This window comes from Nycticebus coucang, chromosome 2, assembly GCF_027406575.1.
Source record: "Nycticebus coucang isolate mNycCou1 chromosome 2, mNycCou1.pri, whole genome shotgun sequence".
NCBI classification, from domain to species: Eukaryota; Metazoa; Chordata; class Mammalia; order Primates; family Lorisidae; genus Nycticebus; species Nycticebus coucang.
The window spans coordinates 125,322,443-125,339,185 of record NC_069781.1 but is presented as its reverse complement, the minus strand read 5'-3'; the positions used below and the strand labels follow the sequence as shown (position 1 = coordinate 125,339,185).

The following is a 16,743-nucleotide window of genomic DNA, read 5'->3' as shown; positions in this document are numbered from 1 at the left end:
GGGGTGCCCCATAAAGACCTGGTTTCCTTCCTAAACGGTGTCCAAACAGGATTCTCAGCATCCGCTTGGATACACAGTCTCACTTAATAAATTGTCAATGTTAAAGTTGAAAGAAATAAATACAAAAACCGCCTGTCAGTTTGCCAAGCTGACTTGGGTCCAACGTAGCTTTGCTTCAACCCATAGGCATTGTACTGTTATCTTAAAATTTCCATGATTTCTTAAGGGTCAAGGAAGGTCAACAGCAGAACAAGAGGTATCAGTATTAAGAGAAATAATTTTATAGCAAAAGGAATTTTTTTTAATTTGGTAAATGACCATTTCCTGTTTCTCAACGTCCGTAGCATTGCGTCAGCAAAACCCAGAATCCGCCCAGGGACATTAAATCCGCCATCAAAGCTAGAGATAAATTAAAGCTGTTCATGTTTAGCACTTTAATCAAAAACTATCTTAAAAAAAAATACAAATTACAAATTTTAAAAATATCAAAAACTATAGAAAAAATAGGAAAATTTAAAATCCCTTTGAACTTCCACAGCATCAAATCTCTTTCCTGGACCTAAAGTAGATAGAAATTTAGCAGGCATCCTTCCTGATTTTTTACTGAGAATTTATATTCATAAATATGGCCCTAACAATGTATTTAAATTCTTTTGCCTAAGTGACCAACTGTATGTATTTTTCAACTTCATTTTGTATCTATCAATATGATTTGGTAACTGGCTTATGCCAGTGTATACATCTGTCTCATTTTTAATTTTTTTTTGTTTTTAATTGTGATAAAATTCACCACCTTAACCCTTTTTAAGTACAGTTCAGTAGTTTTAAGTATACTCATATTGTTGTGCAACCAGTCTCTAGACTTCCAGAAATGTTTTCATCCTATAAAACTACAACTCCATATCCTTTAAACAAAAACTCCCCATTTTACTCTAACCTCAGCTTTTGGCAACCACTACTGTACTTTCTGTTTCTATGAATTTCACTGTTCTATTTTTTTTTAATTAAATCATAGCTGTGTACATTAATGCAATCATGGGGTACAATGTTTTTCTATACAATTTGGAATGCTTACATGGAACTGGTTAACATAGCCTTCACCTCACTTACTTATTGTGTGAAGACATTTATACTCTTATTCTTGATAGACTGGACATGTACCCTTGCAATACATACCATAGGTGAGGTCCCACCAATTATCCTCCCTTCCCCCTCTTCTCTCCTCCTTCATTCTGGGCTATAGTTGTATTTATCTTTCATATGAAAGTGTGGGTGGTTACATATTGGTTTCATAACAGTACTGAGTTCATTGGATACTTTTTCTTCCATTCTTGAGATAATTTACTAAGAATATGTTCCAGCTCCATCCATGTAAACATAAAAGAGGTAAAGTCTCCACCTATTTTTAAGGCTGCATAATATTCCATGGTGTACATATACCACAGTTTATTAATCCATTTGTAGGTTGATGGGCACTTGGGCTTATTCCATGACTTGGCAATTATGAACTGGGCTGCAATAAACATTCTGGTACAAATATCTTTGTTGTAAAATGATTTTTGGTCTTCGGGATATACACCTAGTAGAGGAACTGCAGGATCGAAGGGCAGGTCTCCTTTTAGTTCCCTTTGTGTTCTCCAAACTTCTTTCCAAAAGGAACATACCAGCTTGCATTCCCAGCAGCAGTGCAGAAGCGTTCCCTTCTCTCCACATCCACGCCAACATCTGTAGTTTGGGAATTTTGTGATGTGGGATAATCTTAACTGGAGTTAGATGATATCTCAAAGTGGTTTTGATTTGCATTTCTCTGATGATTAAAGATGAGGAGCATTTTTTCATGTGTCTGTAGACCATGCACCTGTCTTCTTCAGAAAAGCTTCTGTTCAAGTCTCTTGCCCATAATGAAACTAGATCACTTGTTCTTGTCTTACTAATTAGTTTGAGTTCTCTGTGGATTCTAGTTATCCAAGCTATGTCAGAAACATAATGTGCAAATATTTTCTCCCATTCTGAGGGCTGTCTGCTTGCTTTACTTACTGTGTTCTTGGCTGTGCAGAAGCTTTTTAGTTTTATCAGATTCCAGTTATGTATGTTTGGTGTTGCTTCAATTGCTGGGGGGTGGGTTCCTCCTCATAAAATATGTTTTAAACCACTATATAATAATGAAAATGTGAATAAAGTAATAATTTATTAATTCTATTGTTTAGTTCATTCCTCTTTTCGAGGCTGTTTGCTACAAGATACATATTTTGGGGAAAGGATAAGGGAAAGAAAAAACGTACTAATTTGTATTTGGAAGTGAATGCCTTTGAATATTAAGTGTTATATTAATAACAGCAAAACTGTAAAATAAAGAGAGAGAGAGAGAGATGACTTTGTAAATTAATTTCCTTCTCTACCCTCCTTATAACCTAACTTCCAAAATAAGAATATAGGATACAAATTTGTTGTTACACCCCAATTTCCCAAACTCCTACATGAGAGATTTTATATAAGTGAAAATGAAACATACAAATTTCATGTTTAAAACTATAATATTTAGAACTTTGAAAATTATTAATAGAAATTTGTTACTTTAAAGCATCTATTAAATGGTTAAGCACACACAATTAATTAAAACATAGTAAAAAAACTTTAGAGGAGAAAAATCTACAGATACGTTCATCCTTAGGTATGTGATAACATTTCAATTAAAATCTAATTTAATTTTGAGATATCTGTCAGCAAAGGCAAAATGGAATGAATATAGTTTTCAGTTCACGATAAAGGAAGACTCTGCATTTATTTGAAGAGCCTTCTTGGGCTGACACTGGGAGGACTTCATTTCACTCAGAGATAAGGATCTTGGATGAAACCGTAGATAATGTTTTTACTTTCAGTTTTTGCAAGATAAACCTTTTCAAACTGACTGATTACACATTTTTGTGCACTTGTCTTTCCATATGCAGAGATTGCATAATAATAGGCAATGATTTGGGGAAGGCATCCCTTCAGGACAGTAAAACAAATTTAACCTAACTGGGAATATAAACACCCATAAGCAGAAAAATGGGCATTTTCTTCTCCCTTAGATTTTCAGTAACAATATGCTGTATCAAAAAGCTTTTATCAAGAGCATACTAACAGTTAATTCCTAGTTAAATTGGTGAATAAAAGAGTACAAGACGTCTGTTTCTGAGTAATGATACAGGATTTTAGAGCCAGAAGACAAGTTTCTGAGAAGGTAATCTGGTTTAAAATTTTTAACCTGAGCCACAATTATCCTTAAACGATTCCCCTTTTTCTGTATATAAAACAATATTGAATCTACTAAAGCAGGCTATAAGCACAATAGATGTGAAACGCTTTTTAAAAGTTGGTTGATAAAACTCATTTTGAGTAAAAGATATGCTATAAACATTATATTTAGAAAATTAAACTATTTTATAATCACCATATAACAGAGTTTGTCATATGAGAACAGAGAGGAAAAAACCTCATCTTGAACAACTTAAATAATTATGTCTTAAATAATTACAGAATAATTCCTCTTACTGTAAGAATCTTTGATGTAATGAGTTGCCAACTTTTTCAATAGTAAAGTTAAACAGAATCAGCATGAAGGAATAAAACCTATAGCTGTTTCAGAGACGAAAGATACAGTTAAGATCGAAATCCAAAGCAAAGAGCCACACTGACTGTCCCATTGTTTGACCTTCCATTAGAAATTGAGAACATTTGGGTGTCAACGGCATTATTCTATCAGACACCTTTCATTCCATGTAAAAGGAAAATACTTTAATGTGACAGCACCACGATCCATCAATTGGTCCCAGGTGATACACACTCAGAAAGTGACTCTCCAGTAAAACGTTCTAAGGACTGATGTGTGGCCAGCCAACAGGAAAATAAATGCACTTTACTTGGTAGCAATTCACATTTTCGTCTCCTCTTGGAATCAGGCCTGGCTCCAATGACCTGAGTTACAAACAGCATGAGAGACTGAAATGTCCAAGGTCACTGTAGGCACTGCCCAGAGCTCAGCCATCCCCCAGTCATGGCAGCCTGGAATTCATCACCCCAGACCTCCTCGGCTTACACCTCCCTCTTCTCCCATTTGAGATAATCCATCCTTCCACTGCTTGAAACCCAAACCAGCTCTAAGCCTTGGAAATGGCATAAAACCTTAGTGTACACTGCACTTATCAACTGCTCGAAAATATAGCCTGCCCCTATCATAACCAATACACATTAATTCTATAAATTGTCTATCATTTTCCAAAAAAAAATGAAAGGTTTTTACTTATCAGGAAAAAACGCAATGTTAACGTAACATTGTAAAACAAACACACATCTACAGTTTTTAGTATACATTTGTCTTTATGATCGGATAACAACACCTGAGACTCCAGAGCAGCGGTTCTCAACCTGTGGGTCGCGACCCACAGGAACTGCATTAAAGAGCCGCGGCATAAGGAAGGTTGAAAACCACCGCTGTAGAGGCAGATGAAGTGAAGCTAAATTCTGGCTCTGCCCCAGACTGGTGAGATAACACCGGACGAGTTACACAACATCTCTGTTCCTTAATTTCCTTATCTGTAAAGTATGAATTAAAAATGACTCTCATGTCAGAAGGTGGTTGTGAAATAGGAGCAAAAACCAGTTCACAGTGACAGGACGTGGGAAACGCTTGTTAACTATCATCTATTGATCATCTATTTTAGTCTTAATTTAATTTGTATTATTTTTAATTACTTCTCTCTTAAAAATATAGGGGAAACATCCCCACCATGTAACAATCGATTCATATACATAATTTAGAATGGTTCTTCATTTCATGAATATTTGATAATTAAGCTTACTTATCCTGTTACAACAAATTAAGATTGTTTCCAATTTTTAACAATTGGAAAAATGGTTATAAATTTACATATAGATGCATTCATGTATCCATTATGTATTCCTAATGATGAATTTCTAGAGATAGAATTGCTGAGTCATAAGAGATGCCTATTGTTAAGGACTTCACAAGTATTGCCAACTTACTCTTCTAAAATACTGTATTAATTTACACACCCAGCCTCAGTGAATAAGTCTGGGGATTTCCCTGCAACCTCACCAACCATAGGCATTTTTATTGACTACACAGCAATTTCACAAAAAGAAAATAGCCTCGTGTTTCTAAATAGGGAGCTTTTTATAACAAATGAGACTCAACGTATTTTTTTTTTCATATGCTTATTAGCAGGGAGCCAGGGTAGGGCTATGACACCAGATTTAGATACAATTCCCATTTCTGGCATTTGCTAGCTGTGTGACTATAGGTAGCTACTGCACCTCTCTGAGCCCTAGTCGCCTCTCCAAAATGGACACCCGTAAGTGCTCAAAGATGGGTGCATATTAAATTTTATGCACCTTGTGTTAAGGTACCGTCTAGAAGGTTTATGCCAAGTCATATTCATCTAACAGAATTTGATAGTATCCTTTTTCTACATTTGAGATTGAAAAATATTTATTGGGCGGCGCCTGTGGCTCAGTGAGTAGGGCCCCGGCCCCATATGCCGAGGGTGGCGGGTTCGGACCCAGCCCCGGCCAAACTGCAACAAAAAAATAGCCGGGTGTTGTGGTGGGCGCCTGTAGTCCCAGCTGCTCGGGGGGCTGAGGCAGGAGAGTCGCGTAAGCCCAAGAGTTGGAGGTTGCTGTGAGCCGTGTGATGCCACGGCACTCTACCCGAGGGCGGTACAGTGAGACTCTGTCTCTACAAAAAAAAAAAAAAGCTAACTACTAGAAAAATATTATATTAGTTAATCTGTTTTTAAAAAATCATGACTGGTTTAAGGGAAGAGCCAGGGGCACTCACACAGGAGGTCTGGCCACAGGGTTCACATACTTAACCACCATGTTCATAACTAAATAAGCTGTGACTCATTCGCATGTTTATTAGTTATTAGGATTCCTACTTCACTGAATTAATGTTTCTGCTAAATTGACTTACCTTTCCTTTACTGATTAAAAAACACACACAAGCAGGAATAAGCTTGTGTATTCATTTACATGCCACAAGTATTTCTTACAAGTCTATCTTTTGCCTTTTAATTTATAATGGTGATTTTTGCTTTGGCCATGCTGACATCTTAAGATTTTTTTCCTTACCCTTCCAATTTTTTTAGCTTGCTTATATAAAACTTTCACGCTATTTTAACAAGTTTTTTTATGGAGTTTATTTCAAGTGTTTGATGTTTTAATTCGTCTTGAAATTGTTATTGTGCTTGCTATAATGCACCAACACATTTTTCCTTGAAGGATAAGCAACCAAATTTTCCAGAATCACTCGTTAAATAGTTTATCCTTTCCTCAGTGACTCCAGGTTTCAGGTTTATTATACATTAAATGATCTCCAATTATTTAGTCTTCTTTTAAGTCCCTTTAGTATAGTTCTAGAATTTCTCTCTATATAGCTACATTATAATTTTTGTTTTCTGTTGTAGTCTTTGATGTGACTTTTAGTTTATAAAAATATTTTCTTGTTGCACATAGCTGTGGATATTTTTCCCTAATATTGATTTTATGATTTTTTTCATTCCAGTGTGTTTATTCGTTTTCTTCATGTTAAATATCGAATATCATATGCAAATAACTTTTCCTTTATTAAAATAAGCTCTTTTTCCTTATAATTTTGCATTGGCCAGATCTGACATAAAAAGCTTAATTTTTAATCCTAAATGTAAAAGCTCACTTAATTCTCTGAACAATCCTGCTGTGTAGGTACTATTGTTATCTTCATTTTAAAGATAAGGAAATAGAGGCAGTGTCTTTAGCGTTTTAGCAATAACTGACGTTTGTGATGCCTTTGACAGATATTATAAAGTTGCTCCTCAGTTACTAACTTAGCAGAATTTTCTTCATAAATCAAAGATGAGTATTAAGTGGCCCTCTCACTGCATGAAATTGAGTTTAATTCTTTAAAATATCAATGATATAAACTAAACAGAGTTCCTAATGTGTGGAGCCTTACTGATATTCTTTTTTTATGAAATCTGTATTTTTGATAGTATTCTAGAGTTATTTCTAGTGTCAGGGAATAAATTCGTGTTTCATTTTTCTTGTTTTTAACAAATATAAATAACATAAGAACTGTCCCTTCAAGGTTTATAAAACTTTGTTCATAAGAAAAATAAGGATCGGTTATCTGTTATTTTCTTATTGGGGGGAGGAGAGGAGACAGGAAGAAAGAGGTGAAATAATTTGGTAACTTTTTCTGATCCTTTAATAATTATTTTTACTGAACAGGATAGCCAATGTACCTGATTTTCAAGTTCCTGTAATTAGGCTTAAGGTCATGTTCCTTGGCGTTTATTATACGTTCCTTTCCCCAAATGTGGAACTATATTTACAGTTCGTTTGGAGATTTTACATTTTTACAACACTCAGGTTCCCCCATGGCATCTCTAACATTTAGGCAGGTTTTTTCTCGGACCCCTTATTGAAGGTTAGTGTGCTTCATAGCAATCCCCTATCATTCTTGTTAAGTTTTTAAATCATCGTGTATGTGTTTTTTGTTTTTTCCTTTTTTTAAATAAACATTGTGGATAATTGGTCCAGGTCATTGGTTTTTTGGGGGAAGGAACCCCAAAACTTATACCCACGACTCACATATTTTCTACAGTACTGCTGTTTGTTTTAATCTTCATTAATTAATTTCTAATTTTCTTAGTTTTATTTAACTTCTTTTGTTCATTGCTTAATTGATTCTCAACCTTCCTTGTTTAATGATAAAAGCAGTCAAGGTAAGCATTTCCTCTCAATGGTACTTTTGGCCTTTATCCACAGCTTTTATGTACAGTATTCAATTGTGGATTTCTACGTCGTCTATAATCACAGTTTAGGAACTACATTAGTTACTTGGGACTTTTTCCCACCAACTAGTATAATATTTTTGTTATTAATTTCTACTTCTACGGTACTGTAACTGAGGACAATTTCTGCTTTTTTGGAATCTACTCGAGAATCTTAGATCCAGAATATGACCAACATTTGAACAAGTTAACGGACATTTGAACAGAATAGTTTGTGTGTATACACACACACAAGATCAAGCATATTGCTTATTCTCTAAAGTTTGGGAACCACCACTTAAGGATGTCTAAATATCATGTAAGAATTTGCTGGGAACAAAAGAAATTCTAGAATTTCAGGCCCAGAAATGCAGTAGCTGTGAAATAGTATTCAGAGATCTTTACTATGAACACTTTCTGAAATTTGGACCTGCAAACATATGGGCCTTCAAGAAAAATCAATGTGCAACTTTATTTTTTGTTTGTTTTGTTTTGTTTTCTTATATTTTTAATATGCATATGTATGTCTGTGGGAAGTTACTCACTTAAAAGTTTATGTTATAAAATTGATAATTCATCTTTTTTTTTTTCCCCTTTTTTGCAGTTTTTGGCCAGGGCTGGGCTTGAACCCGCCACCTCTGGCATATGGGGCCAGCGCCCTACTCCTTTGAGCTACAGGTGCCGCCCCATAATTCATCTTTTTTAACCCCTAAAATCTGCATCGTGTCTCTAAACCACTTTTTATTTACATTTATGTGCTACACTGTTGCTCATGTTTCTTTATTACTGTGTTTTAGGTGTCCCAAAGCAGCCCCAGTTATTCATTGACTCAGCGTAAGTGGTTTATCCATGTAATGGGAAAGTTTAACCTAATCAACATGCGTGATATGTTCGGCTTTAAATTTTCCATCTTGTTACAGGACATTAGGAAAATCTCATGTGCCATTCTTTCTCTCTTAGACTGTCTTTGCTAACCAAATATCATCCACACTGCATCTGGCATAAGGTTCATGATCATTCCAGCAGGTACCCTTTCCTATTTTCTAGGGACGATCAAGATATTTGCCTTATTTCCTTTATTTCAATGGACATTTTAGACTGGGAGTAGGTGATAAGGAGAGCTGCAAGTCTGCATTTGAAAATGACATTTTTGTCCTACATTGGGATCAAGTCTTACCTATCAAATAATGTCTCATGTGACACATCTCTCTCCTCTTTACCCACCCTCCATGGCTCCAAGCCGATTTGTAGGAAATTCCCCAACCAAACCTATGCCTTGGAAAACCAAACCTTAACAACAGATTACTTTTTTTTTTTCAGCCTGGTTCTAAATCCATAAATATTAGTGTAAAGTTACCTATCAGTATTATTTACTTTAGCGGCCAAATACTTCAGCATTAATCTAAGATCCCATTTCAATGTGTAAACCCACAGCAGGTGAAACGTGGGCTCATCCTTAATTGGAAATGCATACGCAGACCTGCGTGGTATTTATTTGGTACAAGCCATTACAGACAATTTGCCCCATAAAACTAATTAAATGAAGCTGTAATCAGTGCAGCTAGTTTTCACACATGGGTGCACAGATGACTCCGGTGTTCCACGGCATCAGGGCAAGGCCCGTATTTCTGATTACAGGTGCACTTGTGCTCACTAACCTGACTTGCATGAGGGAACTCTGGTTTCTTTCAGAATCCAGCTCCTCATCACACTGCAGATGATTTCTTCCTAGTTATTAGGAACTACTACTAAATCCAGGATTTCCCTATTTTACAGGTGAAGTCACGAAAGCTGACTTTCAAAGTCGCCTTACGTTGGCCCATGAGAGAATTCTGAGGAGTGTATGTTTGAACGAGAATGCAGAATATATAGCTGGATGCCATATCGCAGTGGTTAGAGCACGGGGCCTGCACACCAGGGGCAGGGACTGATTAGCAAAAATAAAACAAAAACAAAAAGAAGAAAGGAGGAGTGACATAGAGGAGAAGAATCCAGCTTTATTTTCTGGAAAGAATGAGGATCACGTCACTGAGGACAGAAACATTAAATCAATCTATTGAATCAGCTCAATAGTAGGAGATGGTGTACACTGCCCGAAATGTTTCGAAACCCTAAAATGTACTGAGGTAGTTACCAGGACTGATTAGAGCAGCGGTTCTCAACCTGTGGGTCTTGACAGTTTAAATTTGCCATCTCATTACAGGATATTATTGTCAAACATCTTGCCACTACAATACAGAACTGTATTAAAGGGTCGTGGCATTAGGAAGGTTGAGAACCCCTGGATTAGAGGCTTGGAGAAGCAATGTGAAAATGGGTATGCAGATTATAATATATCTCAATTTTATACTAATTTCACTCAATGAGTATTTGATTTAAAAGTATTACGCCCACAATCTATATAATCAATTTTTTAAAATAAATTCTTTCAAAACATTAAAGAGATGGGAAATGTATGAAAGGAAGACTCGCGGCCTACAATCTCTCAATCCTGATATATGTCTAACCATACGTATGTGCTTTGACCAATTCACCCCAATAATAAACATTATTACTACTTATTTTAGTACATGGATTTGAAAAGAGCCAATTGTCAGCTAGCACGTTCACCCTCATTAAAAAGATACAGTGAATTTAGAACAGCTCTCTATTGAACTGGGGCAAATGCACTTAGCACATGACCATTTTGAGTGAGATCAAAAGTTAAAGTACATCCCACTTTTTACTTAGACATTTAAAAATGTAGTTTGCATTTTCTCTCAGACGTATCAATCAAGTCTTAGTTTACGACGTGATTAAAGAAAATGTATTCTCACAAAAATTCTTATTCTTCTCTAAGAGATACAGCTTTTGTTTGTAGACATAAAGTATGACGGATAGGGCTCTGTACCCTATAGAGGTAAAAGGGAAGCACCAATAAATCTATTCTTATGATTCTCTCTCATATTAAAAAAACACACAAACGAGACAGAAACAAGTCCTCTCCTAAGAAGCACACAACTTGGTATCAACAGGCTTTCCTCACTGCTTAATTCTGAGAGTTTCAACCAATTCCTCTAGTTAGAGTCTTTTTTCTCACTAATTTGCTTCCCTATGGAGCCCAAAATTTCAAATCGACAATTCCAGTATTTGTAAGACCAGATCAAAAGCCTTCAGCGAGTCCCTGCTAATAAACTCCAACCTCCTCAATCCTGAGCGGCCAGGCCCCTCCACCCACACACCCACCCTGCACGCAGGACCTGGCTCCTCCTCATTCTCCCAGGGCTTTGCCCCCTCCCTCTGCTCCGCTACCCATGCTTTACCCCCTACTGGTAAGGACCTTTCATGCTTCACCTCACCCACCAGCCACTAGCAGCACCTTTCTTCCCGGCCCAGCTCAAGTTCCATTCCCTTTCAAGTCCTCCCAAACTGAAATCCACACACCCTGTTTGCCCCTGTCCTGCTCGGTTCGTAGGGCACTGAAGGCTTTGGGTCTTTTATGTTCATTGCATAGGTTCCTTCCAGCAAGATGTTTGATTTTTCAAACCCGTGCCCCTCCTGCTGATCACACAAAACAGCCTCTTGACTCTTTGCTTTCGACATGATATTTACTTCATAGACATTTACTTTGTCAGTGTAGCCAACGCTCAGCATCTCAGGCTCAGACAGGAGACTGCCTCAAGTCAAACCCTGCCTCTCTTCCTCACCAGCTACAGGATCCTTCCTGTGCCTAAGTCTTCTCATTTGTAAATGGAGGTAGTAATACAGCCTACCTCTTTAGGTCGCTAGGGAATTAAGAATTCAGCATATGTTAGTGCGCAGAACAGGGCTTGCTAGTTAACTCTACTGTAGCATCTCTCAATAGATACTAACTAAATATCTAAACAGGGAAAGAGGGAAGGAAGGAAAAAAGGGGAGAAAAAAGAAAGAAAATTGAGGAGGGAAGGAAAGAAGCAGACGAACATGCAAGCAAGCAGGCGACGTCACGGGTTGGTAATTTGGAAAGACCAAATTCACAAAACCTTTACACATAAAATGAAACAAGTTAAACAAAGATACTAAGTAGTGTTTGCCTAGCAAGAAAGAAAATGTGCTATGAAGGGATTTACTTATAAAAGTTTAAGAGGAGAAGCCTGACACAGGGGCTCCCGTCTATAATCCTGGCACACTGGGTGGCCTAGAGAGGTGGTTTGCTTGAGCTCAGGAGTTCGAGACCAGCCTGAGCAAGAGTGAGATCCTGTGTCTACTAATAACAGAAAAACTAAGGTGGCCTTGTGGCAGGCACCTTTAGTCCTAGCTACTCGGGAGGCTGAGGCAGTAGGAGCTCAAGAGTTTTAAGTTGCTGTGAGCTAGTAACACTCAACCCCAAGGTGACAGAGTGAGATGCTGTCTCAAAAAAAAAAAAAAAAGAAAGAAATGTCAGGGAAAAAAGTCAGAGGAAGCTGGATTGTACAGGGAGTTCCCTTCTTGTCCCTTCAGACCTCTGTAATGTGTGTCCCACATTCTTGTTACATGTATTCTTACAGGAATAACTGACAATGTTGTAATAAAAAAGGGGGGGACAAATTACTATCACCTCTCTGTGAGCTGTGTGGCCTGATGCCGACAGCTCAGAGCATTTGGCAGGAGCCGGCTGTACCAGGGAGCAGATGCTTCAGGCAGCCTCTTCGCATAACATCAGGGATATGAGAACTTGGGGAGAAATTAACCAAGCGAGCAAAAAAAGAAGAAGAAATATTAAGAGGGACAGCATTCCTCCCTCTGTAAACATCCTGCAAACTAATCTCACAGTTAGATTACAAGCATGCTCCAGCCACAAAATACACAAACAGCTTTGGCACACTTAAGTCTTTTGGAACAAAATAAGTCCCATTGGCTGATAAAGTCTACAACAAATTATATCAATGGTCACGTGAAAAGCTGAAATTCTCTCTTCTAGAAGAGCACATTTGGTTACACGTTAAGGTCCAATTGAGAGGTGAATTTGTCCTCTAGCTTTTTTGCCCAAAGGAAGGTATTACTGGATACCTTTTCTTCCAACTTTCGTAAGTACTTTTTCACCCAGCTTTTCACTGTCGCTGGTCCTGTGTATTATCCTTTAAATGGACGGCCACTCTTTCTTCTTCAAGAGAGGCTCTGTGCTTTCTTCCACAAAGTGTTTTTTTTTTTTTTTTCTTTTGAGATTTAAAGCAAATGTGACTACTAAAAAAGACAAATTGAACTTCTGGGAAAATGTTCTTTAGTAGTACTGAGAACAAATGTGCGGTTACCAACAATTAATCTTTGAAGAAATGTGCAGGAAAGAGGTATCAAGAAATACACATGTGTGTTTCTCATTAATAAATGGAAAAATCAGTCAAGGATCTATATTCCTCGTGAACAAACAGAACTCCCCTCTTAAAATGGAAAGATTGAGAGAACATTGAAAGATTAGCCAAAATGTGTTGGTTGGTTAAATCCATTTTGGACTGACACACACACACAAATGTTCCCTTAAGTATAAAACTGCTGCAGATATTGGGGTAAGAAGAAGAAATAAAATAGTACGTCCCTGGTATATCAAAGAGGGGTCCCCCACACCATCCCAGGGCTAAGATTTAGCCCAACTCCAGACCCTAGAAACTCAACAACTGTCAAATGACTCACAAATTGTTTATTAATAAAGAGAACTTACGGATAGCAAGGGAATGGCAACTTTCCCAAGAAAATCGGGGGGTTTATCTCCATCTTCATCAAACACTGTCACTTCCAAAACATCATGGATATCTTTAATGGGACTGAAACAAAAAGTGCCACGTATTATACACAAAAACACACAAGTGAAGTCTGTTCCAGGAAGATCTGAAAACAGTTTTACTAATTAAGCCTGTCTGTCCTTAGAGCATAAAACTACCATTTAATTAAATTCCAAAAATTAAATCAAACGGACTGTATTCCCAAACCTTCCATCACAGACGATTTAGACATCCGTATGGAAAAAAAGAAGTCAACTTTTTTACTGTGACATTTTCCATATAGTCCATGTGTGCGCCAGGGTGGGTCCTGTGAAAGAAAGAGGGTTCAGAAAGAGGAGGGGAGAGACAAAGGGCAGGGTCAAAGCAAAGTGGTTTCAAAGAAGTCTCCAAAGGAGAAGAGTGAAAATAACATTTTCTTTAAAGACTTCTCTCTTACAAAAAAAATAAAAAGGGTGGTGAAATCACTTTTGCTGAAATACACCAAAAGGCTCCCATTGTTGAAACACAAACTACTAAGTTTCGAAACACTGTTTTATATTGTCCAGAAGCCAGACACCAGCAACAATGAAAAAAGGAAGCCTCAACCATGGGCAATGTTTTAGGAAAACAAGAGAAACTGACATCTGGCATGGGGCAAACCTGTGCAGCAGAGTTAATCCACTTCCGGTAGGTCCTTGGGAGCTTTTTAGGAAGACCATTAACTCTGCATAAAATGAACTTCATTTCTTTCTTTCTTTTTCAATTATAAGCACAGAGAGAGCATTTATTCAGCTTTGTGGGGGAAAGTATGCCACCATTCCTCCCAAATTCAACAGAGGTCTCCCTCCTTGTTCAGGGGTTTTGGAATCTAAATAAAACTTGGAAAATTGGCCAGGCATGGTGGTTCACGCCTGTAATCCTAGCACTCTGGAAGGCTGAGGGGGTGGATTGCTTGTTCAAGACCAGCCTGAGCAAAAGAAATACCCTATCTCTACTAAAAATAGCCTGGCATTGTGGCAGCTGCCTGTAGTCCCAGTTACCTTGGAGGCCAAGGCAAGAGGATCACTTGAGCCTAGGAGTCAGAGGTTGCTGTGAAGTAGGATGCCATGGCACTCAACCCAGGGAGACAAAATAAGACTCTGTCTCGTAAAGTAAAGTAAAAGTAAAGCCAAGTAAAGTAAAGCGTAAAGTAAAGTAAAAGAAATCTAGGAAAATTAATTTTATCCAGACTCCTAAATCCCTGAGTTTGATAGAGTGGGTAGGGTATCACTATGAGGTCGGTCACTCAGATAAACTGGAATACAAGGAGACTTTGGAGTCTTTAACGATCCACAGATAATCTGTATTTTTCCAAAAGACTGGCAGAATACAAGCCAGTAAAACAGCAGTTCTCAACCTGTGGGTCTCAACCCCTTTGGGGGTCAAACGACCCTTTCACAGGGGTCGCCTAAATACATCCTGCATATCAGATATTTACGATTCATAACAGTAGCAAAATTACAGTTATTAAGTAACAACGAAAATAACTTTATGGCTGGGGGTTACCAGGTGTATTAAAGGGTCGCAGAATTAGGAAGGTTGAGAACCACTGCAGTAAAATAATGTTAAAACATAAAAGCTCCTTGAATTTAAGGCAAGTCTTCATTAGTAACTTTCTTTAGCCCAGGAATGAATTAATCTAGACATAATGGAGACTTCCATCTACTCAGATTAATGTGGTCACTCACTAAAAGATCTACTTTACAAACACCTTTGCAGCTCTCAATGGTCTCTTCTACTATTAACATCACACTCTGTGAAAGGATAAACGGCTTTCTTCTGAAAGCAACAATAAAATTCACTCCTTGCCCATAAAAATGGACAGAAAAAATTCCACTCAAGAGCTCCAGCTTGCCCCAAACACAGCAAGGGTAATCATTCTCTAAATTAGAGCCTTCCCTCAGTATTCCAGAGGCTAAAACACTTACAATGTAAAAACTTTGTTCCATTCAGGGTTGAGGTTCTTGTACACGGTATGTGTCTGAAGTCGGTCATTGCCTAACTCCAACAAGCAAAAAGGATCACTCTTCCCTGGAAAGAGAACACCACAATGTTGTTAAAGACAAGTGAATCTCAAAGTGGACAAAGTAGAAAAAAGTATAAAAATGGCTCTCAAGGAGTTGAAACCCTGCTCCTGAGTGAATGAGCACATGGTTGCGTCTAGTATCTAGAATGACCATGACTCTATCAAGGGTGTCCAACTTGTTTTCTTCCCTGCTGCATGTTGGAAGAAGAGGAGTTATCTTTGGCCACACGGTAAACACAAAAGCATCAACAAGGCTCGATGCCTGCAGCTCAGTGAGTGGGGCAGCGGCCATATACACCGAAGCTGGCAGGTTCGAGCCCAGCCCGGGCCTGCTAAACAATGACAACTACAACCAAAAATCACCGGGTGTTGTGGCAGGCGCCTATAGGCCCAGCTACTTGGGAGGCTGAGGCAAGAGAATCGCTTAAGCCCCAAGGGTTTGAGGTTGCTGTGAGCTGTGATGCCATATCACTCTACCGAGGGTGACATACAGAGACTCTATCTCAAAAAAAAAAAAAAAATCAGTGAAAGCTGATATGCACAGAAAAAGGTCCATACATCATTTTTGTGATATCCAACACCACGGATATGCAATACAGGTCTCAAATTATCTGCATGCGGCCTCTGGGCTGCAAATTGGACATCCCTGATACATTTTTGGTGCCATGAAATGTGTTAAAGTATAATAAAGGTTTTTTTAACTTAAAAAAAATTAAGCTCATCCTTTACTTTGCCCACCTTACCTCTTCTTTTTCTAACCTCATCACCAAAAAATGGTAAAGAAGATTCCAAATCTAAAGTTGGATCCAGAGAGTTGCCAAGTAAAAATTCATGTTCCTTTCCTTGGTTTTGGCCGAGGGACCTAGAATTGGAACTCTTGGGGACAGAATGAATAACTCTACCATGTCTTGTCTCCACAGCACGCTGGCATTTTACAAAGTAGTACTTGCTAATTCTATTGGGGTCACCAAGACAGATGCTTCTCCAACAAATGGCCAAGGAGTGCTGGGGCAGGGGCCAAGACAAAAGAGTGCTCCAGTCTCTCCACTGACTGGACCCTATTTAGGTTACTGAACCCACATCGAATTCATTTAGGTGAGCTACCAGACTTCAACAGGAAGACTGATGTGTACAAGAGCCTGAATGAAGAATATCTTTTTTAAAAAGTGGG

At 38.0% G+C, this 16,743-nt stretch overlaps 1 protein-coding gene across 8 annotated transcripts in view; it reads right to left on the bottom strand.

Moving 5' to 3' along the window:
• Window positions 1–16,743, bottom strand: part of MCTP2 (multiple C2 and transmembrane domain containing 2) — a 254,048-nt gene that overhangs the window by 100,166 nt on the left and 137,139 nt on the right. For all 8 annotated transcript variants that reach the window (XM_053581770.1, XM_053581767.1, XM_053581769.1 and 5 more), the window contains 2 exons: window positions 15,475–15,577; window positions 13,468–13,570 (listed from right to left, as the gene is read on the bottom strand). In XM_053581770.1, coding sequence (XP_053437745.1) covers window positions 13,468–13,570; window positions 15,475–15,577 — 206 coding nt within the window. The remainder of the gene's footprint in view (window positions 1–13,467; window positions 13,571–15,474; window positions 15,578–16,743) is intronic.